Source organism: Pholis gunnellus (genome assembly GCF_910591455.1).
Source record: "Pholis gunnellus genome assembly, chromosome: 8".
In the NCBI taxonomy this organism is placed as follows: Eukaryota; Metazoa; Chordata; class Actinopteri; order Perciformes; family Pholidae; genus Pholis; species Pholis gunnellus.
The window spans coordinates 6,128,620-6,153,503 of record NC_136534.1 but is presented as its reverse complement, the minus strand read 5'-3'; the positions used below and the strand labels follow the sequence as shown (position 1 = coordinate 6,153,503).

At 43.0% G+C, this 24,884-nt stretch overlaps 1 protein-coding gene across 1 annotated transcript in view; it reads left to right on the top strand.

Annotated features, from left to right (window-relative positions):
- Nucleotides 1-18,711: 18,711 nt before the first annotated feature.
- Nucleotides 18,712-24,884, top strand: part of zfpm2a (zinc finger protein, FOG family member 2a) — a gene marked incomplete at its 3' end in the record, with an annotated part of 104,582 nt that continues 98,409 nt past the window's right edge. The window contains exon 1 of the mRNA XM_079165126.1: nt 18,712-18,816. Within this exon, the coding sequence (XP_079021252.1) occupies nt 18,777-18,816 (40 nt within the window). The 5' untranslated portion in view covers nt 18,712-18,776. The remainder of the gene's footprint in view (nt 18,817-24,884) is intronic.

The window sequence follows — 24,884 nt, the reverse complement described above, 5'->3', positions numbered from 1 at the left end:
TATTCCTCATGAATATACAACATTTTGGCCTTTTATCGGCCTGGCTATTTTTTGCAGTCATTGTCAAATACATCGCCTAATGTTACGGCGTCACCGATGAAACCAAACTTGAAAGCAGCATGACTCGCTTGATCGACCGTGGATTTGCAGATAATGTGTCAAAAAGGGGCGGAGTGAATCTGATTGGATAGAAATTCAAATATGTGTCCAGAGTGACTTGAGTGAGATGGTTATGACTGATGGCTTAATTATTATTGTTTTCAAATGTCTAAAGATATTGCGATAACATCGTTATTGTGAATTATTTTCGCCAAATTAAATTTCCTTCACCTCAAAGGCTGGGCAAATTAAACCAAAAGACTGCATGATACTGAGTGGGAAAATAATTCTATACAACTGGAGTGAACTGACCCTTAAAAAGTTATTGATTTTTTTTTTTGTGCTACATTTCTGCTTTCAGAAAATCAATTCCTCTGTTCATTGGAATTGTGTAAAATGCAGCATTGGCTCGTCACTGTTAACAATTCAAACAACCGTTCCTCCACCTGCTACACACACTGAGCGTGTGATTAATTGCTTTGTCAACCATCAATCTCCAGCACCATAAAATAGCCACGGGACCTGCAGCCAGCAGGTTGCTGGTGAGACGATGGCACTGCAATCCCCACGGGGCACATGTTAATGAGGCTACGGCGAGAGCTAACAATTCGCCATTAAAATCTAATGTATTCTTTAATTAATTAAGCTCTCATTTATAAACAGCCACCACTTCTCTCTCACTCTAAATTTGACCTAACAATAGAGCGCTTAATGTTTTATGGCAGAGGCATAACGTATTTAAATGTCATTAATACACGAACAGCAAGATAAACATACTCAAAAATTCTATTACCGGTAACAGGCGGTGTCTCTGCAAAGAGTGTCCCCCTGTTTTTGGACCAAATCATTCAGAATTCATTGACAGCACGGCTGAAGTGCCGCTGCTCGGACCTGACTTAATATTCAGAGGTGAGTGTTTTTAGAAAGTACCGCTCTTTTAGTAGATGCACATGCAACATGAAGTGATTATCTTCCAACTCTTCCAGACATCAACTAACTGAGGATCTAATTTCATGTCACACATGCTCAATGAAAAAAAAAATAAAATCAAATTGGCTCCTGAATTGGTTGGTCACTCCAACATTGAAAAATAGGTCAAAGTTTCTGCAATCCGAAAGTGTCCGCTCGGCTCTATGATTGCAGATTGATATGTGGGGGAGGGTTCTTTTTTTCCTGGCGAGGCAGCAGCTAGAGATCCCAAGCACAGTGGGAGTTTTCAGGAAACGTTCATCTCTGAGGTATGATTTTACCCAACTCAAGAGGAATGTGGAATCAAAAGTCAAGAAATTGGCAAAAAGGGATCCAAACATTTTGATGATGACAGATGATATTTGTTTCTCGTCAAACCTTTATCTATTTTTTTTTCCCTTTGGGGAGGGAAGCAACATTCCTAATTGAGCTCATTTGGTTGTTCGGATTCTTGGAAGAGTGAAAGACCTCGTTCTCTTTTAGGAGAACAGATCACGTGGTCTTGCTGTGGGTGCAAATGCTACGGAAGTTAAAGTAGGCCCTAAATGAATCCCTTTATGGATCAGATGTGTGTGGACTTGCTTACAGCTGAAGTCAGCCAGTGTGAGTTCTCATCATCATCAGACCGTTGGTGTGAACCGGTCGGGTTCAGCCGAGCCAAAACTGCTCCGCCATAATCATTCCGCTGTTAATGATGTCTGCGGAACTGCAGCGTCACCCCTGTGATTTAATCAAACCTAATTTGGGTCAGTCCATTTTGGCTGCAGCTGAGCACCTCAACATCACCATTACGCTCCTTCAGCCCAACCTCTGTGCTCAACCCCCCCCCACCCCCAAAGGGAGCCTGGACCAGCACACTGCCGGGCCGTGAAGCAGCTGCTCGTCACAAAAAAAACCCCACCATGTCCCGCTGTCGGGACACGCAGCTCGCGCATTCTCCAGTTGTGGTTCTGAGTTTCACCACGATCCGAATCAGAAATGAGACTTTTGTGTTTGAGATTTTCACTTCCAAGCTCCCTCTGCCTGTGGGACCTGCTCCTTGGGCTTTTCATCAGCTGCCATTTTCGACGGCATGCAGTAATTTCATGGCTCATTGCAAGCGCTGAAAACCTTTGAAACTGCAAATGTTAACTTTGCCTGGCCTGGAGCCATTTAGGAAGCGATTAATTTAGCAAACAGAAGTGAGCCACTTCTTCCTCCTAGCCTGCGCATAATTTTTTTTTTGGGGGGGGGCCTTCTATCTGTATTTGAGTTAGAGTGAGCAATGTAATGACGGTTCCTGTAATTGTGGCGGTGTGAAAATGGTTCCTGCCTCAGACCCCCCCCCCCCACCCCCCTCCACTATCTCCCATCATCTCTCCTGGCTGAGCCTCGACAGCCTCGTGTACAGTGAGAGAGAGAGAGAGAGAGCACGCGCAGATTGAGGAGAGAGGTGGAATCACTTACAGCGTGCTTGACCTTATTTCTCGTCGCGAGGTTGTTTGAGCGTGTGAGGAGAACATGTTTGTTTGCCAAAGCGATGCCCCTCCGTCTCGTGCTTTTTTTTATTTATTTTTTGCGCGTGCCACCGACTGAAACAGGCACTTCCTGATCATGACTACCCCGCGTCTTTGATGGAGACGCGATACGGACGCGACAATTCAATTTAGGGAGAGTAGTGGAGACGGCGTTTGGAAGTGTGAGGTTGTTGTTTTTTCCTGGCTGCGGCGCTCTCAGGGAAATAGTGCGGATCCCAGTGAGAGGGGCTCTCAGTGTTTGCCCAGTATTCCTGGAGGCTTGTTTTGTCACAGACTCTGTGCAGCTAGGCATGGGAGAGGCAGAAGGCAGCGGGTCGGCCAGCCTTCCCCCACAGCTGTCCCCCTCCATCCTGGCACTCGGCTCCACCGAGCCAATATGAAAACAAATTCTTGTCCCTCTTTTTGCAATTAATTTCCCTTTGCCACCAAAAAAAAAAAAAATAGAATAGAATTCACTCTAGACAACATAACATATAGCAGGTTGTGTACAGAGAATCTGGCTGTACACAGGAGCAGGAGTCATTTTTCACTCTGCTGGGAGCAGTTGTCTCGCACGTATTCCTCCCCATGTGCATATAGATCAGAGTAGGCCAAGGAAAGGCTGGAAGTACAGAAGTGTACCCAATTTATTTCCACAGTGTCGTTAACTATTGTTAGACATATGTGCTTCTATATTCAAATAATCACTATTTCATATATTATTGATTCATATTATTACAGAGGCTATTTTAAGGACATCTTATGTTGCTAATTTACTTTTCTGGAGCTAATAAAAACAGTCCCATTGGGTATCAAGCAAACCAGGACCATGGGAGTCTTGAAAGCTACAACAAAATGAAATAATAATCTACATGTTCAGGGAGAAGTGAGGTGGGTCAAGGGGCAAAAATGACAAAAGAGAGAACGGTTGGAGTAATAGGAACACACCATGACAATGATCCCTATTTTGCCTCTCACATACACACAAGCGTGCATGTGCGTGCATGTGTGTGCATGTGTGTGTGTGTGTATCCGTGTTGCGTTCAGGAAACGACTGCTTCCTTACCTGCATGCCCTGTGACCACATCTGCATCCTGTGTTACCACGGCCACGCTGCAATCTCCCCCCCTCACGCCATTAATTTCACTGAAAGCCATTCACAATAACCACGAGATACTGGGCAGCGGCGTTCAAACGTTTTCTTCCTCCTCCTTATCATAAAGGTCCCACATGTCTTGGCAATATCCCCAAAATAAAATAAATAAATAAGAATACATTTAAAAAAAAAGATACATTTGTCCTAATTACGTCCCTCGAACAATGTTGTTTGACGGCCAAAGACATCAAATTAAATACCATTTTGATTCGGCAAAAGTGGTGTCAAGGTCTAGTATTTTCACCGCAGGTACATTGACTGATAAATGAGGGCGAGAACAGTAATTATAGGGAGGAAATGACATCAGAAATTAAGCAAATTGTGAAAGGGTTCGCCTTTAAATGGGTTTGAGCCATGAATTAAAAAGACCATTAACTGGGGAAGAGGCAGGTGTTATTCTCACTGCCCAAAACAAACAGAGGGGGGGGGGGGGGGGGGGGGGGGTGCAGGGGTGCAGGTGTGTGTTGTTATCTATGAACAATCCCATGTCATTACCAGGCGAAGGTGTATTTAGCAGATTTTCCCCAGCTTCAGTGTTGTGGTAATTTGTGATGTATTGTGCCATAAATAGACCGCACTGGACTGGACTAATGTGTCCTTTTACATTCACTCATTATAATACAAACACATTCTTAAATTCCTCATTATTGTTGCTAGCTTTCCTTAATTTGCATGTTGTCCTCATATGGAAAAATGCATTTAAAATCTGCATGCAATGTCACTGATATTTAGCTTTTTTGCATTTGTCAGCGTGTCAATAAAAACAGTGCAGTATGTTGCTGCTCCTGTGCTACGTATCCGTCCTCTGCTAGCCTGCATGGATTCAAAGGACTTTAAATTGTACTACAAGTAAATTGTTGCCCATGACTCCACCAGATATCAAAAGGCAGAGGATCAGAGTCTCATTCCACCCCAGTTTATGTTGCCATAGTTTTTTTTTTCTTTCTCTCATATTCTTTTTTTGTATCAAACCTGTGTCTGGTCTTTTCATGAGCCCAGAGAAATTTAAAGGTGATGAGAGGTCCTCTGCCTGATAGGACACAAGGCCAGTGTGGTGATCAGACAAAATTACATCAAGTCCCGTCCCCCCCCCCCCCCCCCCCCCCTCCTCGACTATGCTTGTCTTTTTTTTTTCTTCTCCTATTTAATCAAAGCTCTTGCAGTCTGACGCTGCCCTCTCTCTGGGCCAGGTGTCAAACGGTTCCCATTGATGTCAATGCGCTGGTAATCACAAAGTCTATCCACAGATGCCCGCCCGCCCCGCGCCGGCGCTTCACCGGGGCATCGCAGTCTCCGCTCAACACCTTTGAGGCACGCGAGATTATTTCTGCAATCTGAACGAGAGAATAACCTCTAGGAAGGAAACTAAATCACAATATAAAGTAATTAAGCACATTATCAACGCGGAGGTTAATTAGTGGGACCCTACACGCCTGCGCCACCGGTAGCATTGCAAACAGACAAACGCTTTGGTTTTTTCGTCTCTTTTTCTGACCGCACTCTCGCAAGCGCGCACACTGCGCACACACTGGCTGCAGGCGCTTGATTGTCACTGTTTGGGGCTCTGAAATTGATTAAACAACTTGCAATCCAGTTTAATTAATGGAAACTATCTGTAGTTCAAAGCTATTTAGCAGAATGTTGTGCCTCGGCGCTGCCCCCCTGTCTCGTTGCGCTTAGACAATCGTAGAAATTAATTGAATTCCGGCGTTACTGTATGGGAAAACCTTAAAACAATCCTCCACGTTATAGCCCATATTAAAAGCTATTCTGTGTAGAAACACACACAACCTGAGGGTTGATATACTGTTAGCCATGTGTTTATCCTTTAACATGAAAGAACTGTGCCAGGCTGTAATATCACAACACAGGGAAGACAACATGCCCAGCCTCTATATCTCTGAAGTGCAGCTGAGTCCAAAATGGCACATTGACAACAGCATACATAGTTGCTGCATAGAAACAAAAGGCGAGGCATTCCTAATTATTGACAAGCAACATATATTTACTTTTCCTCATTTCAAAATGATAAGTCCTTCAAGCTGCACTCAGTGTCTGCAGTGTGAAGATGTCCCTATCAAAAACTACAGGCGTACCTGTTTGTTCAGGGAAATGCCCTCCCTACTGTGTGCAGCACTGGGCGAAGCCATTAACCTGTTTCACTTGACTTTTTCTACACATCGTATTTCTGATTGCTCCTTTTGTGCTTCGTATCTCATTTCATTTGCACTAGAAGTGGGGTTTGGAGAATTTTAACTTGAAATGTAGATGTTTGTTTCCTTGTTTCTTGTTTTTAACCCTCGAAAGCAGTGATTCCCAACCAGGGGTACGTCTGCACGTGACCGGGGTTTGTCCTCAGCTAAAGATGCGGATTCAGAATCTTGTCCTGTTCGTCTCGGAAATTAGACTTAGGCCGAGTTTTGATTAGTTAAAGCTTAATAAAACATAAAATACTGATTGATGTGGAACATTTTTACGGTGCTGCCCACGGAGCTAAAAAACAATTAACTGTTGGAATAGTTTAGCTATAAGCTTTGAGCTGTTGAAATATAAGCTACAACATGTTTAAATGTTGCAATATAACCTTAAAGCATCTAACTGATGAAATATAAGCTAAAAACTATTTAGTGTTGAAGAAGTTAGGGAGAAGCCTTTAACTATTGAAATATAAGCTATACAATAAACTGTTTTCCGATAGTAACCTAACTGTTGAAATGTAAGCAGAAACACAATTAACTTGTGAAATACTACAACAACAGTTGAAATAATAAGCTATCGGATAAAAGTAGATGAAAGAGATAAAAACGTCCAGTTTCTGCCACTCAGGAAGGAGATCAGTAGTAATATAAACACGACCAAAGTAACCTCAACATCAAAAAAATATTGTTACAATATCCACTTTTATATAATAGTGGTAAATATCATAAAGTTTATAATCCATCTATGAGAATACATGTTGAAGGCCTTCATCTGACTAAAGAGGCTGTAACACATATAGAAGAACGCGCGAGGCACCACAGTTAATCAGACCAATAAATACAAGGTAGGAGGCAAAGTGACAGATGATGAGAACCTGCTTTTAGGTTAGATAATGCCCAGCAACAACATGTCAAACAGCTGCTTGCTTGCCCTAAAACTTCAGCCAGCCTTCTTCCCTCCCTCCCTTCCCTCTCCAGCCTGCTGCACGTCCCTCCCCCCCCCACCCTCTCTCTCTCTTTTTTTCTTTCTTAAATGGCATGAAGGTTGAGATGGCTGGAGTCCAAGATCATCGCGCCTGAGACCACACAGATGGGGAGAGATAAAAGTTCTCTGTGAGCTGCTCACAGTGCTGCCATTTTCCACACAAGTGGAGAGGGGACGTGGGGAGGGGGAGGAGGGGGAGGAGGAGGAGGGGGGGGGGGGGGGAGCCACCTGCGGCCGTGACATCACCGCCTTATCACATATCATGTATCACCTGCAGCTCCACGTCGAGCCCAAAGAGACAGATTTCATCTGTCATCTCTGAGAGGATCTCAATATAATTTACTCCGCTGATCTGACATCCAGAGGAGAGGAGTGGAGTTGCCAAACCTAATCTCACAGACGAGGACTCTCCTTTTTCTGCCCAGTCATGTCCTTGTGTGTGCCGTTGAAAAAAAAAAAAAGGGAAGGGGAGGGGGGGGGCATATCAGATTTAGCTGTTATTTGAAAGCATCTCGGGTTAAGTGGCTCTTGTGGTTTCGTCTCTCTGTCAACTCGATGCACGTACCAGTGGACTTCCTTTTGTTCCCAAAAAACAACAACAGTCGCCCGGCTTCACATGCTGAAACGCTCCAAAAGATGCCCAGTAATTTGCAAGTAAACAACAGCCACATATAAGATATTTACTTCACACGTGGACACGGAAACACAGCCCGTGTGTGCTTCCTGTCTCCGCGTTTGTGACGCCAGTGTGTGCGACTACAATGGAATAACTTTGCAGGCAAGTATGCAAAAGAGAGATTATCGTACATAGAAGCCAGAAGCAAGAAACACAAAGTGGTATCAAAAAGCATAACCTAATTAGAACGACTAATCAACTTTAATGTCTTCATATTTAAGGGGGAGGGAGAGGATAATTAGTCTTGGGGTTCAGTCTCCTTTCCTCCGCAGTCATGCTACTAACAAGAGTTGATGCTGTCTAGAATGGCCACCCACATATAGCAGCTAATTGCAGGTCTTTGCCCTCAAGCACCCTTCTAGTCATAGAGACAACAGGGAAATTGGCCATTTCAGCCGTGCTGGGTATCATTAATAATTAATGGTTCTTTCAAGAGTCAGACTGTCCCTAAAAACCGAGGCGAGAGGTGCTTTGGGAGCTACACTATGTGTCGTTTGCTCGAGCAAATGTAGCTTCTTTTACATTGCAGCAGAGAACCTGTTCTCTTAGGAACTCTTGTTATTTCATGAGATGTTTGGTAGCAGGAGATGAGTACTGCTCTGAGATTTGTCACTTCCTAATAAACTACTCCAGACTTATTTTTAAAAAAATGGGCTCAAATAAAATGAATATCATACTCCAGAGTACATTTCCTATAAATCTAGATACAGCGGAGATTACACACACTCAGATACTTAGATACATACAATATATATATATATATATATATATATATATATATACAACAGAAAAACAATGCATTGGCCTCTACACTGATATGCAGGCTGCTGTAAATGAACCCTGTTTTTGGCAGGGAGAATGTCTTATAAATAGGATTTTCAACTGATACAAAACAAATGAAGCAATACTTTTGTGTTGCTTCATTTCATTTCATTCACGCTATCTGATAATTAGTCCATCTTCGCCTCTCTTCATGCCAACTCCGCCGCTATCGTGTGCCACCGCACACATGACACAACCCACTTTCATGTACTCTATGTACAGTATGTGATTGGCGTTGCCTGTACATTTCACACAGCACTCCCTCTTCCAAATAAGTCTATTTGCATTTCTGTTATTTGAGTTTAATGGCAGTTTGTTCATAACAGGGACTTTGACTTTACTACCTATGAGGAATAACATGCAGTATGTGTCTTTGTCTGTGAGGGACAAACTAAATATGTTCCTGCATAGCTCATAAAACATGACATATTTGGTGTCATAACAATTCTTTAGGATAATTCACATGTTTTCTTACAGCCAGTGTTACATATTTAATAAAAAAAGGGAAGAAAAGACTTGGTTTTATATGATAATAATATATGTATATTTGAAGTAAGGTGGTCAATGTCAACAGAAGGCTTGAAATGTCTTTAGTTTGTCATTTGACATCATTATCCTGTTACTGCACATTACCGCTGCATGTTTTTGAAGCTTCTGACCATATGGCAGCAAATCATCATACATTTCATATTCATAACCGTTTCACGACGCTGCTCAAGTGAGTGATGAAATAATAAACTAATAGTTCCGATGTTCAAAACAGTGAGGAAGGAGGATTTCCTAAGCGAGGAAGCAGCGGTGAGGTGATCACATGCCCCCCCCCCCCCCCCCCCCTCCCTCAGAGGAAGTCATCCACAGCACTGTTCAAGGGTAACCAACCACTGTCTTATAACTTTATTATTCTCTCTTAATCGGTTTATAAATATTTATGAATTGCCAAAGCCACCCTGACTCGCAGCTGAGATTGAAGCCGGGCCAGCATACGCGGGTTGGGGGGGAGAGAGGGAGAGAAAGAGAAAAAGAGAGAAAGAGAGAGAGAGAGAGAGAGCAAGAGAGAGATAGTCTGGACAGGAGATTTGTGACAGAGCAGAGCATGAAACCCATCAGTTGATGAGTGGAAATCCCTACTTTCTAATTAATAGAGGTACACAGGCCAGGGGGATAAGGAGGATCAGGGAAATGAAATCAGCAAAAAAGATACCATCACTCATTTCTGAGGCCCATTGTCACACTTCAGAATCTGCTGTAATGAATCACTCAAGCATTCTGCAGATACATTTGAATGGTTTGGGGGAAATTCATTGTCCGGTGGAGAGCATTCGATAAGGATCTTTTCTCTTGCCTCTGCCTTTTCTTCGGCCTCTTCTTTCCCTCTTTTGTCAAAGGGCCGCTCTGATCAAAAAGCCAAATCAAGGCTCGGGCAACAGGTGCGCCTCCTGAAAAGGGCTGCCGCAATCTGCAAGTGAACTGGAAAAGCTATCTCGGATAAAAAAAAAAGAAGAAAAAAAAGAAAGAAAGAAAGAAAAAAGGCCGATTCGAGAAGTTCCAGAGGATGTGCTTGACGGGGTCAGTTGGAGAAGTCCGGATGAGGCGGGAATCTTAGCGTAAGATGCTGGAGGAGGTTCATAATTTACGGAACAATTACAGAACGGACGCTGGAAGGAGTCTGAATTTCTTTCTTTTTTCTCTTTTTTTTTTTACATACACGCAACTTTGGACTTGAAAGTGAAACATGACACATCCTATATGTTTCCCTGGTAACACATACCGTGTCGCTGCTGGAAGTGAAAATTCCACATTACACAGCAACACAAAGGGCTTGTAACCACTCCAAAAAGATTTCTGCACGAGCATGTGAGGACATTCTACTCGCCCTGCATGCAACACTTTTGACATTTTACAGTATAAGCCGGTAAATCCAACCCATATGATTGCCGCCATTAACCTTTGACCTTAATGCAAAATGTGTTTTTTTTTGCTTGTTTTTTTTTTAAACCAGAGGCGTCTCAGAAGAAGAGGTCTTAAACCTCCCGCCCGTTTGTAACCGACTACTGTACAACACTAACAGTTTAATCTGCTGCTCTTTAAGGAATAAGAGAAACGCGAGCATAAGCCCAGCACATATTAGCTGCTGCTCACAGAGCTGGCAGGCTGAACACAGCTCCTCGACACCCTGCAATGCATGACTGTGATGGTGAAATCTGACGACGACATGAAATGAGAAACAAAATGCAGCACACACACACACACACACACACACACACATATATCTTTCCATATCATACGTCCTCAGAGGGGATTTGCCAGAACCGCCTTTAGACAGTATTATGCTTGTTTGCAGAAAGTGCACGTATCAGAAAAACACAAGTAAGTAAATATACAGTCTCTCTTTAGCCTTTGTCTTTGTTTTGGCTTTCCAAAGATAATTTAAGTTTCCAGTTTCTAAGTAGTTCAATCCAACCCAAGGGAGCTATCCCCCTGAGAGACAAGATTTTGTTTAAACTACTCTCTTTTTTTCTTCTTTTCTTTTTTAAATACATCAACCCTTATATCCCAATGCAATTATTTAATATACACCCACTCATAGTCTGCATATGAGATATGAATATAATTGTATGTTACTTTTTAATTACAGGGAAAATCTAACTTGTAAGATGATGGGCTGGAAGGTGCCATTGCATTGTTATTTTTCTTTTTTCATCCTCGTTTTCTGATTATGTGAGCTGGGCTCCTTTGCTAAGCGATGATAAGCAGAATTTCCATGTTCCCTGCATAATTAATCCATCTTTGCCTCTCTTCATGCCAACTCCGCCGTTATCGCCCGCACATGCCTGAATTGCAAAAGAATCCTCTCTTCAATTGGAACTTATTGATATTCGGAAAGGAAAAAAAAAGGCTGGAAATCCTCAAATTCAAGCCACAGATTGTTAAATGGATTAATTTCGCGGCAATCGCCAGCATCTAACGCGGGGAGACAGGCAAAGCAAATTGAAAGTATCTCCTGTTTGTGGACTTTTAGTCCCAAATGATAGGGTTTATTGGCATGTTCCCCCCCCCCCCCCCCCCTCCTTCCTCCATAGTCAGAAATTACCATTTATTTGCATGGCATAAAATACTTTTATATGGTTGAAAATTCAGAGGAATTCCTTTCAATGCCTGTCGTCGGATTCGTGATAACAACTTCAGCTCCTCACATCTGGACGCTTTTGATACTGGCTGAAAGGAATGTCTGAATATTTAATATTTTTATCTGTTTTCATCGATGGTTTCGCCATTAAGGATGGCTCTGCTGTTTGCATGGAGCCTGGCAGATGTAGATTTATTTTCTGAGCTGTCCACGGGCCTGCCTTTCTGTGAATAGATTGATGCATTTTTTTCTCTCCCCCCCCCCCCCCCCCCCCATTTTGCTGTGCACTGATGCCTCTGCATATGTAATAAACCAGCAGACACACTTTTAAAATACATCAACAGACTGTATTATAATGCTGCGTTTAGATGTGGGTCCTCAGCTACTCATGCACATATGGGGGAAAGGGGAAAAGGAAAGGGGGGGGGGGGGGGGATCAGCTACACGTATCAAATATAATTTACTTGACCTCATAAAAATGAATAATGGGAAATCACAGGATGTCAAAACACAGGAGGTGCTCATGCACACAGCGACGAAATATGTTATTTATTTGGACCGTTGGCATACAAACCACTTACTTACACAGAAACAGTGATGTATTGAAACATGCACACTTCACAGTGTAGCGCACGTTTTAACTGATGATTTACAGCCAGAACTTGACTAAGAGCATATAGAGAGATTGTGCTGGAATTAAAGTCAGGTTTCAAAGATATGGAAATAATATTCAATAGATAAATTAAAGACGTCATAAACTAATCTCTGTGTATTCATTGTTTGGATCCAGCGTTGACGATCCGAACACCAGCTTATCTAGAAGCTACAGATCTGCAGCTGCACAGTTGAGAACTGCTATTCAAGAGCAGAACACGTTGATTTATTTCTGACAGTGCAAACTATTGTGATGTGAGAAAGTAATTTTTCCCGTGCAATGCCTTGACAAACACTACATTGATCTGGTTGGTATATAAATAGTTGGTATTTAATATTTATGTGTTTAGGTTTGGTACTTTGTCTCTAAAGACCGGCAACGATGGTAAGACGGACTAATTAGTACTGACTCCATTTTTTTATTTTTGCAATTAATTTAGTTGTACCCGTTGAATGTCTGAAGATCTGATTGTTAAAGTTGATTAAATTGTTTATTTTACTTTTCTGTTAGTATTGTTAGAAAATGTATTTGCAGCCCTCTTGTTCTGTCTTACATGAATGGGTGGTGTGTTGCAATCCAATGCAGTCTGGGTAGAGTTAAACAAATAAAATGCATTAATGTATTACTCAGAGGTTCCATGTGAAAGGGAATTATAAGAAGCGGTTAAGTATTCTATATTATGCAGCCATGAGAACTGACGTCATTATTCAAACATTGCTTCAGATCACATCCAGTTCACTCTGTCACCTCCGTCCCCTGCAGGGTGAAAGCTACGGTAACAACAGGAAACCAGTGTCATCACTTCCCTTTTGTCACGACTTTTAATTCAGTTGCCATTATATATTCATAGAGGTATTATTTTATTACAAATGTCTGGTAGAAACTGAGCTTATTTCTTCATGGATATCTGAATTGACCATTAAAAAGGTAGTTGTGGTTTAATGTTAAAGCTTCCCACTGAAACCCATTAATCGATGAATTCATTCATACAGGCTGCATTCCCTCACCGTCCACTGTCGGATCCATTTTTTTGTATTCGTCCTTAATTATGCAACGTTATTATTTTAGGAAATGAAACCGCTTGAAACGAGTACGGATATTTATCCACATTTTCATTTTTAATCCACAAAAGGCTCGCTGGTTATCCCCTGGAGGTGTCACAATCTCAGCTTTTGACCACATGAAAAGACAGTGAGATTAGCAGTAAGAATATACTGCCCCGTGGTTCTCTCCTCCTCCTCCTCCTCCTCCTCCTCCCCCCCTCCTCTACACAAAGCTTTTTATTTACAGAATTACACACTCCCAAAGGGAGGAGCATAGTTTGTTCATCCCGCCCTCTTTTAGCACTTCCATCACTTGCCTGGACTTTAACGTTGTGGTGTAAATCTTAAAGATGCTTCGGGGACGTGTGGCATTTTGATTTACATTTTTGTTTTTAATGTTTCGACTTGTTTTTTCTTTGCTTGCCGTGCTTATATTTTTTCAAAGCGCGCTGCATGTTGTACTATAACTCCCTGCATGGTAAACAGAAAGGGGATGGGGTAAAGGAGGGAAATGGTCCTGGACGGCGCTGCGGAGAGCGAAGCCTCCCTGGAAAAAGAGCTGGCGCCGAGGCCTCCAGGGCCGCGGGTGGTTTTGGCAGCTCAGGCCAGCGTTAGTGGGCACTCTCTCAGACATCTGTTTGCTCACTGCTGCTGGAGCTGCTGGCTGGATGGATGGGTGGGTGAGGGTGGAGGAGTGTGTGTGTGTGTGGGGGGGGGGGGGGGGGGGGGAGCATTCAGCCACAACCAGCACGAGCACCTTACCCAGGACCGACGGCAGCAACTCAACATTTTTAGCTGAAAGTCTGGAATGGTGTTAATGTATAATGTGATGTCATGTGAGTGCTTTCCTTGCTGCGAGTAAAGCAGGTTCTTTTTTTTTATTGTGAATGTCAGCATTGGGATGCATGGCTACAGGCGGCGCATTCAAGGACACATACTTGATCGGAAAAACTGCAAAGAATTATGGGATATTACGCAAAAACATTAGAAAAACTGCTCACCTTTCTGTTTCAGTTCCTAGATCTGTTTCTCTTTTCCCCTCTGTCTCTCTTTTACACTCAGGACCGTAACAGGGATATATGTGCCATGGCAAACCCTGCACCCCACACTCTACTCCATGCACACACACACACACACACACACACACACACACACACACACACACACACACACACACACAGACATCCTCTGGAGACAAACCAATCCCCAACAGCCAGAGGGTGACACCACAGCAGGCAAACTCATAACACCGATGTCCAAGCTGAGCTGCTGAGGCTGCTCTTTAAGGATGGAGTCGTCGTCCCCCCTCCATCCAACCGATGGCTGTCACTCCCATCGCCACTGGACATGTGGGATCCCTTAAAAAAAACAAAAAACAACATCAACCCGTGTGTCATGCCAGACTCGCTGTGACATTACCCGGTCAGCACAGCAGCTCACTGAAACAGTGCGAGGAAGGCTGCAGCTGTTATTATGGCAGTAATTCAGTGTCATTGTATCTCTAACATGTGGGAAACCCTGGTGAAGTTACAGCACAGGGAGATCCTTTAAAAGCGAACTGTTGGATACGTGTTGTATTGTAACTTTGTTACGATGCAGTCACACGTCACCGAGGGACCGTACGGAAATGAACAGGAGGAGTTGGGGTCAGAGAAGGGGAGGGTTTTTATTTTTATTTTTCATGCTGGGAGGGCACGCTAACATTTTTGGGGGCAGCAAGGGGAGAGGATTTTGACCTTTTCTCATCCCATAATTAGATTTTATTTATTTATACATTTTTTGAAAATCAAGTATTTTAATCACTAAATTGAATTCTTTTTTTGTGTGTGCCGCAGATTATAAAGGTGGTTTTGCTATATGAAAACAGCAATGTTATCTCTTTATTAGGGATTTATTTGCTCATCAAAATCATTTAGTAGCAATACGCCAGTTTTGTGAAACAATACATGTGGATCTTTTTCAGGTCAGACCTCCAAAGAGTGCATCATAACAGAGAGCAGAACTACAGTGAAGTTACGTGTTAAAAGTGTCGTAGAAAATGACAGGGACAGCCCTCGTCTCAACAATAAAGTATGGCTTATATACAGTCAACAGGACACCTTATTTTATTGATTTCCATAAATTTGTTAACTGCAAATTCCACTCCTGTTGTGCGATTTGAAAGTGCAAATATGAATTGCATTACGGTTTAAACTAGAGTACAACATCTGTAATACTTTGGACACTTATTGAAGGCAAATTGATTTGTACCGATTGAAAAGTCATAATTTGAGATATTGTGAGGAGGGTGCAGAAAGAAATATGAATAATTCCACGGAGGGTCTTGAATTTTCATTTGCATTTGCATCATTGTGGTACAGTCCCTTACTCCTATGTAATGTAAACACGGGTATAAATGATGAGTTTACGATAGGACGGCACCGTGCCACCAACATTAGGGCACAGCAACATGTGTATTAATGCAAATTGTGAAATTCCCTTTTTAACTTGAATGTAGAACGCAGGTAAACCTCTTCTGAAACAAGACCTAAAAAAAATCAGCCATCGCCTGTGTCGGAGCTGTCAATAAATACCCGCATCACTCAACAAAACTTTATCTATTATTCAACATCAACGCGCCGCTCTCACGAAACATTTTCTGGCTCTGAAAATGAGACTTACAGTTCACAGACGGGCCGACGTGACTTCAGCCAGAGGACTACTGGGCATACCAATGAAGCACCTTTTGTTCTGAAGCATATTTCCTTTAACAATGAACATGATGAAGCCACCAGACAGCCCACCTCCACTGCCCCAAACACTGAATGGCATTCCCCAAATGTGACTTGGCAGTTCTAATCAAATGATTTAGCGCATTAAATCAACCTTTACCCCTTTAATCAGATTATGCGAGTGCACTGCGCAGCATCTCCACAGCATACAGTATACCTTAACCTATTAATATGACCAACCTTGTGTCAGTGATTTCCCTTGCGATGGAAACAGTATCATGTTAATTATCACAACCATCTGCTCTGAGCAGTGGAGAAAAAAAGAAAAAAAAAGCTTTCTGTTCCTCTCGCAGATTTGTACCTGTCAATCAAAGGCGGCTTCAAACAAGCCACTGGGGCTCGGGAACAGCAGAGAAGAACCACGCTCCAGTCTCAGAGGATTTAGGAGTGGCGTTAAATTAATCTGCAGCTGGCAATTTGACTCCCCTCTCTCACTATGTTGTTGCTCTCACCACAAATCATTATTGATTTTGGTGCTGGCTGCCTAATATGGCCGGTAAACTCTATTTATGGATGTTTAGCATGGTGATTTTAGAGAGTGCGTGGGATGGCTACATTTTAACCTTTTAATTGGCGGCAATGTCATTTCACTTTGTTTGGAGAGTTTAGCGCGTGTTTGACAGAAAAATCTTTATTTTTTATTTTTTATTTATCTTTACTGGGGCTGTCCTGGACCAAAGAAATTCTTTGTTGACGAATCAATTAGTTGATTTAATCGACAGATCGGAGTTTCTCCACAAAGAATCACACCAAAGCTCCACTTTAAATCCTGCGTTTAGCAGAGATGTATCCATAGGTTTCGGTGGAAATAAGTCATTCAGGATGAAAAAGCATTTAAAAAATGACTTATCAATTAAATAAATCTAAATTGACTGAGACCAAAGTCACCGATTAGTTGACTAAATGACTATCAGTATTTGTTGCTTTTGAGTGGATCATCAGTCTCTTACTTGTTGACAGAAACTCTCCCAGTGTGCAATGGGACAAAGCTGGGATATTTTTCTTAATGGTTTCCTGTTGACCAAACCTGCATGTGAAGAAGAAAGCTTAAACCATTGGTGGAGGAGCTGAGGGGGGAGGCAGGGAGAGACAAACCAAGGAGGCTCTCCTCAAGGTGAACCACCCGCTGACCCGTCTGCCACAGAAATGATTCTGTAGTTTCAGACTCCATTCCAAAGTTGTGGAATTGGGTTACGAGATAATTTCACAGGCCACTTGCTTGTCTTCCTTGGCAGTCCAACTGGCTAATTGAAGAGAGTGATTCCCAGTTTGGGCAACTACTCAGAACATGGCAGTCAAAATCGGAATGATTTGAAGGCTCTCGTTTCCTCTCTCTCTCTCTCTCTCTCTCTCTCTCTCTCTCTCTCTCTCTCTCTCTCTCTCTCTCTCTCTCTCTCTCTCTCTCTCTCTCTCTCTCTCTCTCCCTCTCTTTAAATATTCGGAATATTTTTCCCGTCCATAGGCAGACTAATTGTAGAAAAGAAAAAGAAAAAAACACTGTGATTGACAGTTTATAAAATATTGATATAAAAACAAAGCAGTAGAATCAGAGTCTGTCACTGAAATCCACTGTGTGCTCATTAGAATAGATTTTAAAGTAAACGGTTTGACACACGGCTTATGAGCAGAGAATGCACCAGGCTTTTATTTACTGTAGAATCACTTCCAATACTAGATTTTGTGTGTGTTTTAAAAAATAACAAAAAAAACTCTAGACTGCAGGTTACTTCTTTCAGCTTTTGGCCAAGAGGTCAAGTCATTTGAGGCCATGGCATCTCAATCCAGATCAACTCTCAGAGTGCATTATGGGGGAATGAGTGGCCAAGCTGCAACCTAGCTAATCCTGGTGTATTTAACCAATATGGGTTCAGATCTGTTGGTGGATATGAGAGGACCACGTGCTGTATTAAATGACCCTGGTAATTCCAAACATCTACTTTTTTTGTGTGAAATGTACAATATAAAAAGTGTAACAGTTGAATTAATATTGCAGAATATTTTAAAAGCAGCAGCTGATGTCGAATAGACCCTCTAAGAAATAAAAGTGTGAGAAAATGTTTACCTGAGATAAAGGCGTGCAAATGTTTTTTTTTTAAATTATTAATATTGTGATTATCATTGTGATTGTGATGCATCATGAGCTCATTTTGTTTCCATCTCCCCCCTACCAAAAGCAAATAAATAAATAAAACACGTGCGCTAATTAAGGGACACGCTAATTAATAACTGGAAGTTAAAGTAATTGTGGATCAAGTGAAGTTCACCGAGCTGCGGCTACGGTACCCGGGGAGGAACAAACCTTATCTTCAAACAAAAGCGCGAAACGCTCTCACCTCCCTAGTCAGTCCGTGCGGATCGCGGCGAAGCGCAGCCTCATCACGGAGAACGGCGCTGAGAAAGAGAGAGAGAGAGAGAGAGAGAAAGAGGGAGGGTGTGCAACCGTGTGCGCGTGTTTGTGTATGTGAGAGAGAGAGACAGAGAGAGAGAGTGAGAGAGAGAGAGAGAGGGAGGGAGGGAGAAAGCCAGAGCCGGAGCCAGAGACACGAGAAAGATAAAGGAAAGACAGACGGAACGATAGACTTGTGCGTTAAAAAAAGAAAAAAAAGTACCGGTGCCCCCCTTCTTCTTTTTCTTTCTCAATTTCCGTCAGACACACACACACACACACACACATAGAGAGAGAGAGAAAAAACCCACCCAAACCGGCTGCTTGGATGAACCAGAACCTATCGATCTGTCAGTACTACACCTGGATTCACTGACCAGCCGCACAGCAGGCATGTCCCGCAGGAAGCAGAGCAACCCGAGGCAGATCAAACGTAAGTTGTTTTCTTGTATTGTTTGTTTGTTTGTTTAACGTCGTCTATAGCCGCTACTACACTACCGCGTGTCCGGGCTACAGTTTGCGGAATATTGGACTGAGAAGTGACCGCGCTCAGGGGGCTGATTCAGCGGACGCTCCGTGTGATGATTGCCCGTCACGGTGCACGCACGCTCCCGGTCTCCCACCGCAGAAATATGCTCGTGTCTTTGGAGGGATTCGTTTACAATCCAAAAAAATCCCACGGAGCTGCTGGCTCCAAAGTTACCCCCCCAACCCGACCCACAACCTCGCTGCTGCCAAGTTGTAGCACTAAAACAAATGAAGTTATTTTGTTGTCTGTTTGATAGGATTATTATAGTTTGTGTGCGGATTTGTGTGCGAGACCGAGGCTCGAGTTTGACTGATGGCTATTTATTCCAATATTTCATCCTACATTTATAATACGCAGTGCATCAGTATCACGAGCCTGCTTTCAAAAACAGGCCGATTTGTTTTTGACTGACATTTGCTATTAAATGTTTTTAATTGTAGCACGTAGATACACACTCACACACACACACACACACACACTTCCAACTCCTCGATACGTTTTCCTTTTCCACTTACACACACTCACTTGCAGGTGTAAACACAGACCCCCCCCCCCCAAAACACACACACACACACACACACACTTCTTTTCCATTCTTCCAAACTCCAAACACAGGGTGTAAATATTGGTCATCATCCACAGCTGTACCTGCTGTATTTATGAGGTGGTGGAAAGAGTGTAGCAAGTTATGGCTGCTTTTGAATTTGAATTGAACTGTAGACTATAATAGCTCTGTGGAAAGTGTTGATATTGATTATCACATTTTTATGGAAATTAAAATGGGAATTTAGAGCGGCGTTATTCATTTTTAAGGCACAGAAATATGAATAAAGTACAATTAATTCAGAAGTGTGTCACATTCACGTTGATGGATATTAGTAGTATTAAATATATATATTTTTATACAACTTGTGATAATTGTAATGATTTTTAAGAGCCTGTAGATGATTCTTAAATACGTGGGGATTTGTACACACCCACACACACACCCCCACACATACAAGCGCTAAACACACTTTTGAATCTCAGATCCAGCTGACATCTGAGTGTGTGTATGCTGTGTGTGTGTGTGGAGGTGTGTGTGTGTTCAGTTCGTCCACTGTATGCCGTTGCTCCTAGCTGCTGCTGTGAATAAACTGTGGTTACTTTGGTGTCGAAATATCAAAATATCAAACCACTTCCACTGATTTGTCTTGTTTGTACTGATGATACTGTTTATCTGTGCTGCGAGACATTATGGGGAGCTAAGGCAACATTTGTATGTGTGTGTGTGTGTGTGTGTGTGTGTGTTTGTCCATGTGTGGGTGTGTGTGTGTGAGAGAGCTCACATGCATGCATTCATGAGCGCATGTTGGTGTATACAAGTGCTTTTATTCCTACTTTTAGTGTGACACAGATTCTACCACACCAGAGTTTTGTGTGTTGTCATGTTTTGTTTTGCACACAATTATTATTGTTTCTCCTCTTACATATTGATGGCTCGTGAATATAAAACAAAAGTTTCTTTTCAAGGCAACCCTGGTTTCTTCTCTAGGGAAAGAAAATTGGGATTTATTTGTAATATTTAAAATGTACTGTACATTTTATTACTGTCTTTTTAAAAGCATTTTATGATCAACCAGTTACAACCATGTTTAGATTATGGGGAAAAGAGGTGTTGTTAAAATATTTTTCATAAATAAATAAATAGTTTAAATTTCTCAAACAGCTTAGAACAGTCTGGAACAGTATAGTTGCCATTAACTTAGAATGAAAATAATTATTGTTGCAGAAACACCCTTTAGCTTTCACTACCTTTGACTTTCGTATTTGTGTTTATTGCTGGCATCCACGACGAACCCGCCACCGCTTCTCATCAACAAAGGAGCGCGACGACGTCGTGACGTGACAGGCCCCCCAAACTCGTCTCCGGACCAATCCCGTCGTAGCGGCCCCCAAATTTTTTTTGTTGTCGAGCAAAAAAGAAAGTGCGACGTTTGTGTGCGCTGCGCCGCTTTCGTCTTTGTGACCCCGGCCTCGTGTGAATTAGTATGTCATGTGTAAAAGCCCTTGTTAATATGGAGGCCGGTGTGCAGTGGTATAATCAAGCCCTAGTTAGAAGAAGAAAAGGTCACGAGGAGCCTAGATCCTCCCTGCTACCCCGGGAACTCTGGGGGGAAGGCAAAAAAAAAAGAAGAAGAAGAAGAAGGAGAGGAGCAGAGGAGGCACTGCACAGAAAGTCAGCACAGACAGTCATTCTAAAGGACAAAAAGGTTGTTGGGCGCAGTCCCCCCCTCTCCACCCCCCCACACCTCCTGCATACATTGGGCCGTTATCTAAAATTGTGATTTATGCAGTATTTTAATATTTTGCTTATTCTTTCCCCTTGGGTGCTCTCTGAGCGGCGATAAAAAGGCGATGCTGAAAGAGCACCATTAATTTGCTCCGATGACTGGGGAGATAAGGCCAGATAATGGGAAAGATAAGCAGGGAAGATATACCATCAGAAACCCAGATTATTACCATTAAAATTCCAGCCCAGCAATCTGCAGCTGGCTGATAATTCCTTCTCCGTTTCCACCACTTTGGATGATAAGGCAAAAAATAGTCACTCAGTGCTCCTTGATTAGGCTGCCTGGATATCCCGATAATACAGTGATAAATTATGTATTTTCCCCCCTTGTTTTCTTTCTGTGAAACGTTACATCTGATTTCTTTTTATATAAATAAATAAATATATATATATTCCTGGCCCCCTTTCTGTATCCCCCTCCCCTCGTTGCTTTTCCAAGAGAAAAAGAAAGAAAAGGCCCCGTACACTTTTATTGTAATAAGAGTGTGATAGGAAGAGGAGATAGCGGTGGTGGTGTTTTGTGTGGGAGCACATATCAATGTTATCAGCCCATCTCCCGGGGCCAGCTGCTAGCTGCTGTTGTTTTTAGCCTTATCACCCCGTGCCAATATGCCAATAAATTGCCCCGGATTGTTAGCCGCTCCAAAAGGCGGGTCGCCGGAATTTGACAGGAATGATGAAAATATCGCCGATGCTCTGCGGATTGCGATTAGCTGCTGGTAATATGATGTGTGAATTCCACCAAGCTCCCCCCCCACACTACTCCTCTTCCCCCCCCCCCCCCTTGCTTCTCCCCAGCTGCCGGTGTCGTCCGTACCTCCATTCGCACTGTGAGAGGAGGAGGGGGGGGGGGGGGACATTTTGATGCTTAATAGGAAGGAAAGATATGAACAGGCTGAATTGAAACCAGCACCCCTCAGAGTAATTTTTCTGCAGAATTGCCACCCCCCCAAAGTTTCCCCCGGCGTTAAAGGTGGAATCTGGATGATGTAGGGAGCGTGCCTCGCACAGTGTTTATGGGTACACGCCGGAGCGGCCCTCTGAGGCCACGGGCGGACGTCTCGTGTCAAATGTGCTTATTAAGCTGACTTAGTGCTCTCCCACTCTGCTGTTGTCTCCGCCGTACGGACCGTCTGAGAATTCATGTTGCCTCCTTTTTTCTTTTTTTTCTTTTTTTGCTCGCCGCCGTCCAACCAGAATGCAGCGCCATCAACGCTGCTCTGCTACTGTAAGTTTGCACAGCACAAGTCCCCCGAGCCGACCACTGTGTCTTACTGTCCCCCCCCCCCCCCCCCCAACGCCTAATCTACTCGCGCGATAGCGATCTTACATCTGTAAAGCCGGCCCACTGCACTGCAGTAATGCCTTTTCTGTGGTTTTGTGTTATTTATTTATTTGTTTTTACCCATAATACCTTGTGGATAAAGTTGGAGCAGGAACTAGTGGTGCTTTGGTAAATATTGCTTTTTCCTACTCCATTTTCTTATTCTTCCTGTGAATATATTTCGCCTTTTGAGGGATGCGATGCCAACTGTTTGTTTATTTGTAACTGTTTACTTCTGTTTACACTGACAACCGTGTTACTTTAAATCTAATATACTGTACGATGTACAACCCTTGGGTTTGTATAATTAGATCCCTGCTTTTCTCAACTAGTCCGTTTGGAACTGAACGACAGCCAAAGAAGATTCTCTGCGAGAGCTAGAAGTCTGTTTTTTTTTTTCGTGGCGACCATTTTTTTTTCCATCTCCGCTCTCCAGTTAATCTCTCCAACTCCTTAGCATAAGGCCACTTTATGTAACGTCAGCATGCTGTTTACCATATCAGGTGACATTTCTATCTTTGAGGGGCATTTATCAGAGGCAGATTACAGTAGTAAGGGATAAGGGGAGTGTTTACTGAATTGACTGCCAACATCCTGTATCTGAATGTGTGTGTGTGTGTGTGTTTGCTTGTGTATACATGGGTGCTTGTGCAGTGTGTGGGACGACTCGCGCGTCTTTAGCAGAGGGGTCAGAGCTGTTAGCTTTTTTTTTCTTTTTTACTACAACTATGCTTTATATATAAGTCAAGCGTTGCCACGTTTTCACCCAACGAACGCTGGCAACTCCGGCAGTCAGATGTTTCGGGGGTGTAAAAAAAAAAAAAATATATATATATATATATATATTTTAAAAAATGTTTGCATGCCAGCCTCCCTCTATATTTAAGGGTGTTTCTCTTTCATCGGGTGACAATCGGCGACTTGCCTCTCGTGTTCCTCTTGTTGATTTCTGTCAGAAGAAGAATGGTCGCTGAATGCCAACTTTCCCTCAAACATCTGTTCCCTGCCAATAACAGCTTGTGCCATTGCCTCGTCTTAGCTGAAGGATCCCCAACTGCCTCCTCACTTTTGACACGAAACAACAATGCAGATGAATGTCATCTTCTCGTAATGTTTTTTTTTTAAATTTATTTTGTATCTATTGTGTTCTAAAAGTACACTGTTTCTCGTGCAGAAAAAAGTGTCTGCTTATGTCACCGGCTCTAGCAGCTATATGGAGAGGAATGTATGGCAGCTGCTGCTTCCTTTGTTGAGATCAGTGCCGTGTGTGTGTGTGTGTGTGTGTGTGTGTGTGCGTGTGTGTGCGTGTGTGTGCGTGTGCGTGCGTGTGATGCGTTGGATGAGCTGTGGTTGGCAGGCGCTGGGCTGACGGTTCCTGATCCTGCCCTCTCTCCGTCGCTGTGGCCTGCAGTGTGCCTGGACGGCGGTGTGAAATGTGGGCAGGGTTGCTGCAGAGGTGGAGGTCACTTCCTCGCGCCACTTCCTCTTTATCTTCCTCTTTCCTGAATTCCACCGCTATTATTCCAATAACCCGCCGCTCAAAGCTGTCGCCGTTGTGTTTTTGGGGAATTCGGGCTCTGTTGCGACAAAGTGTTGATTTCAGAAGTATGTGCAAAGGCAAAGACCTGCTCGTTGTTTCTTCCTGCTGGCTGTGTCCCCCCCCCCTGACCGCGCTCCTCTCTGTTTATTTAGATTTGATATCAATGACGCCCATTGAGCCCCCGGGTAACAATTGACTTTCAGCCTGCTTTAAGTTAATAGCCTTGTCTCTTGCTTGTAGGGATCAATATTGGTATTAATTAATCACCATTATCAAGGACGGGATCTGGTTCCATTTGTTGTTACATCAGCGAAATATCAATAGAGAAAGTGGACTCCCTGATCGTCATGGCAACTTCATCTCTTAGGTCAAAGAGAGTTTATCTTATCTTGCTGCTGAGAGTGGCAAACTGCTTGGGAATCTAGTTTAGACTCAAAGATCATCGATTTAAGCCGTTCTCTCTTCTTTTTTTTTCACCCCCACCTTGTTGTTTCGGGAGAGAGAGAGAGGGGTGAAAAAAAGAGAAGAAGACAACAACAGAGAAAAGGCAGCATTCTAATCACAACAGAGATGTAAGATTTAAATATTGATGTCCAAAGGCCATTACAGGCAAAGAGGGCCTCTGGTCTCGCCGTTCTTCAAGTACGTCCTTTTAAGACCCAGACAAAGCTTTGATTATCAGACGTGTCACCTCGGAGTATGTCTGTATAGCTGACGGTGCGGCGGCTGCAGGGGGGGATTCAGTGTCCGTGCAGCCACCGCCACAGAATGTTAAC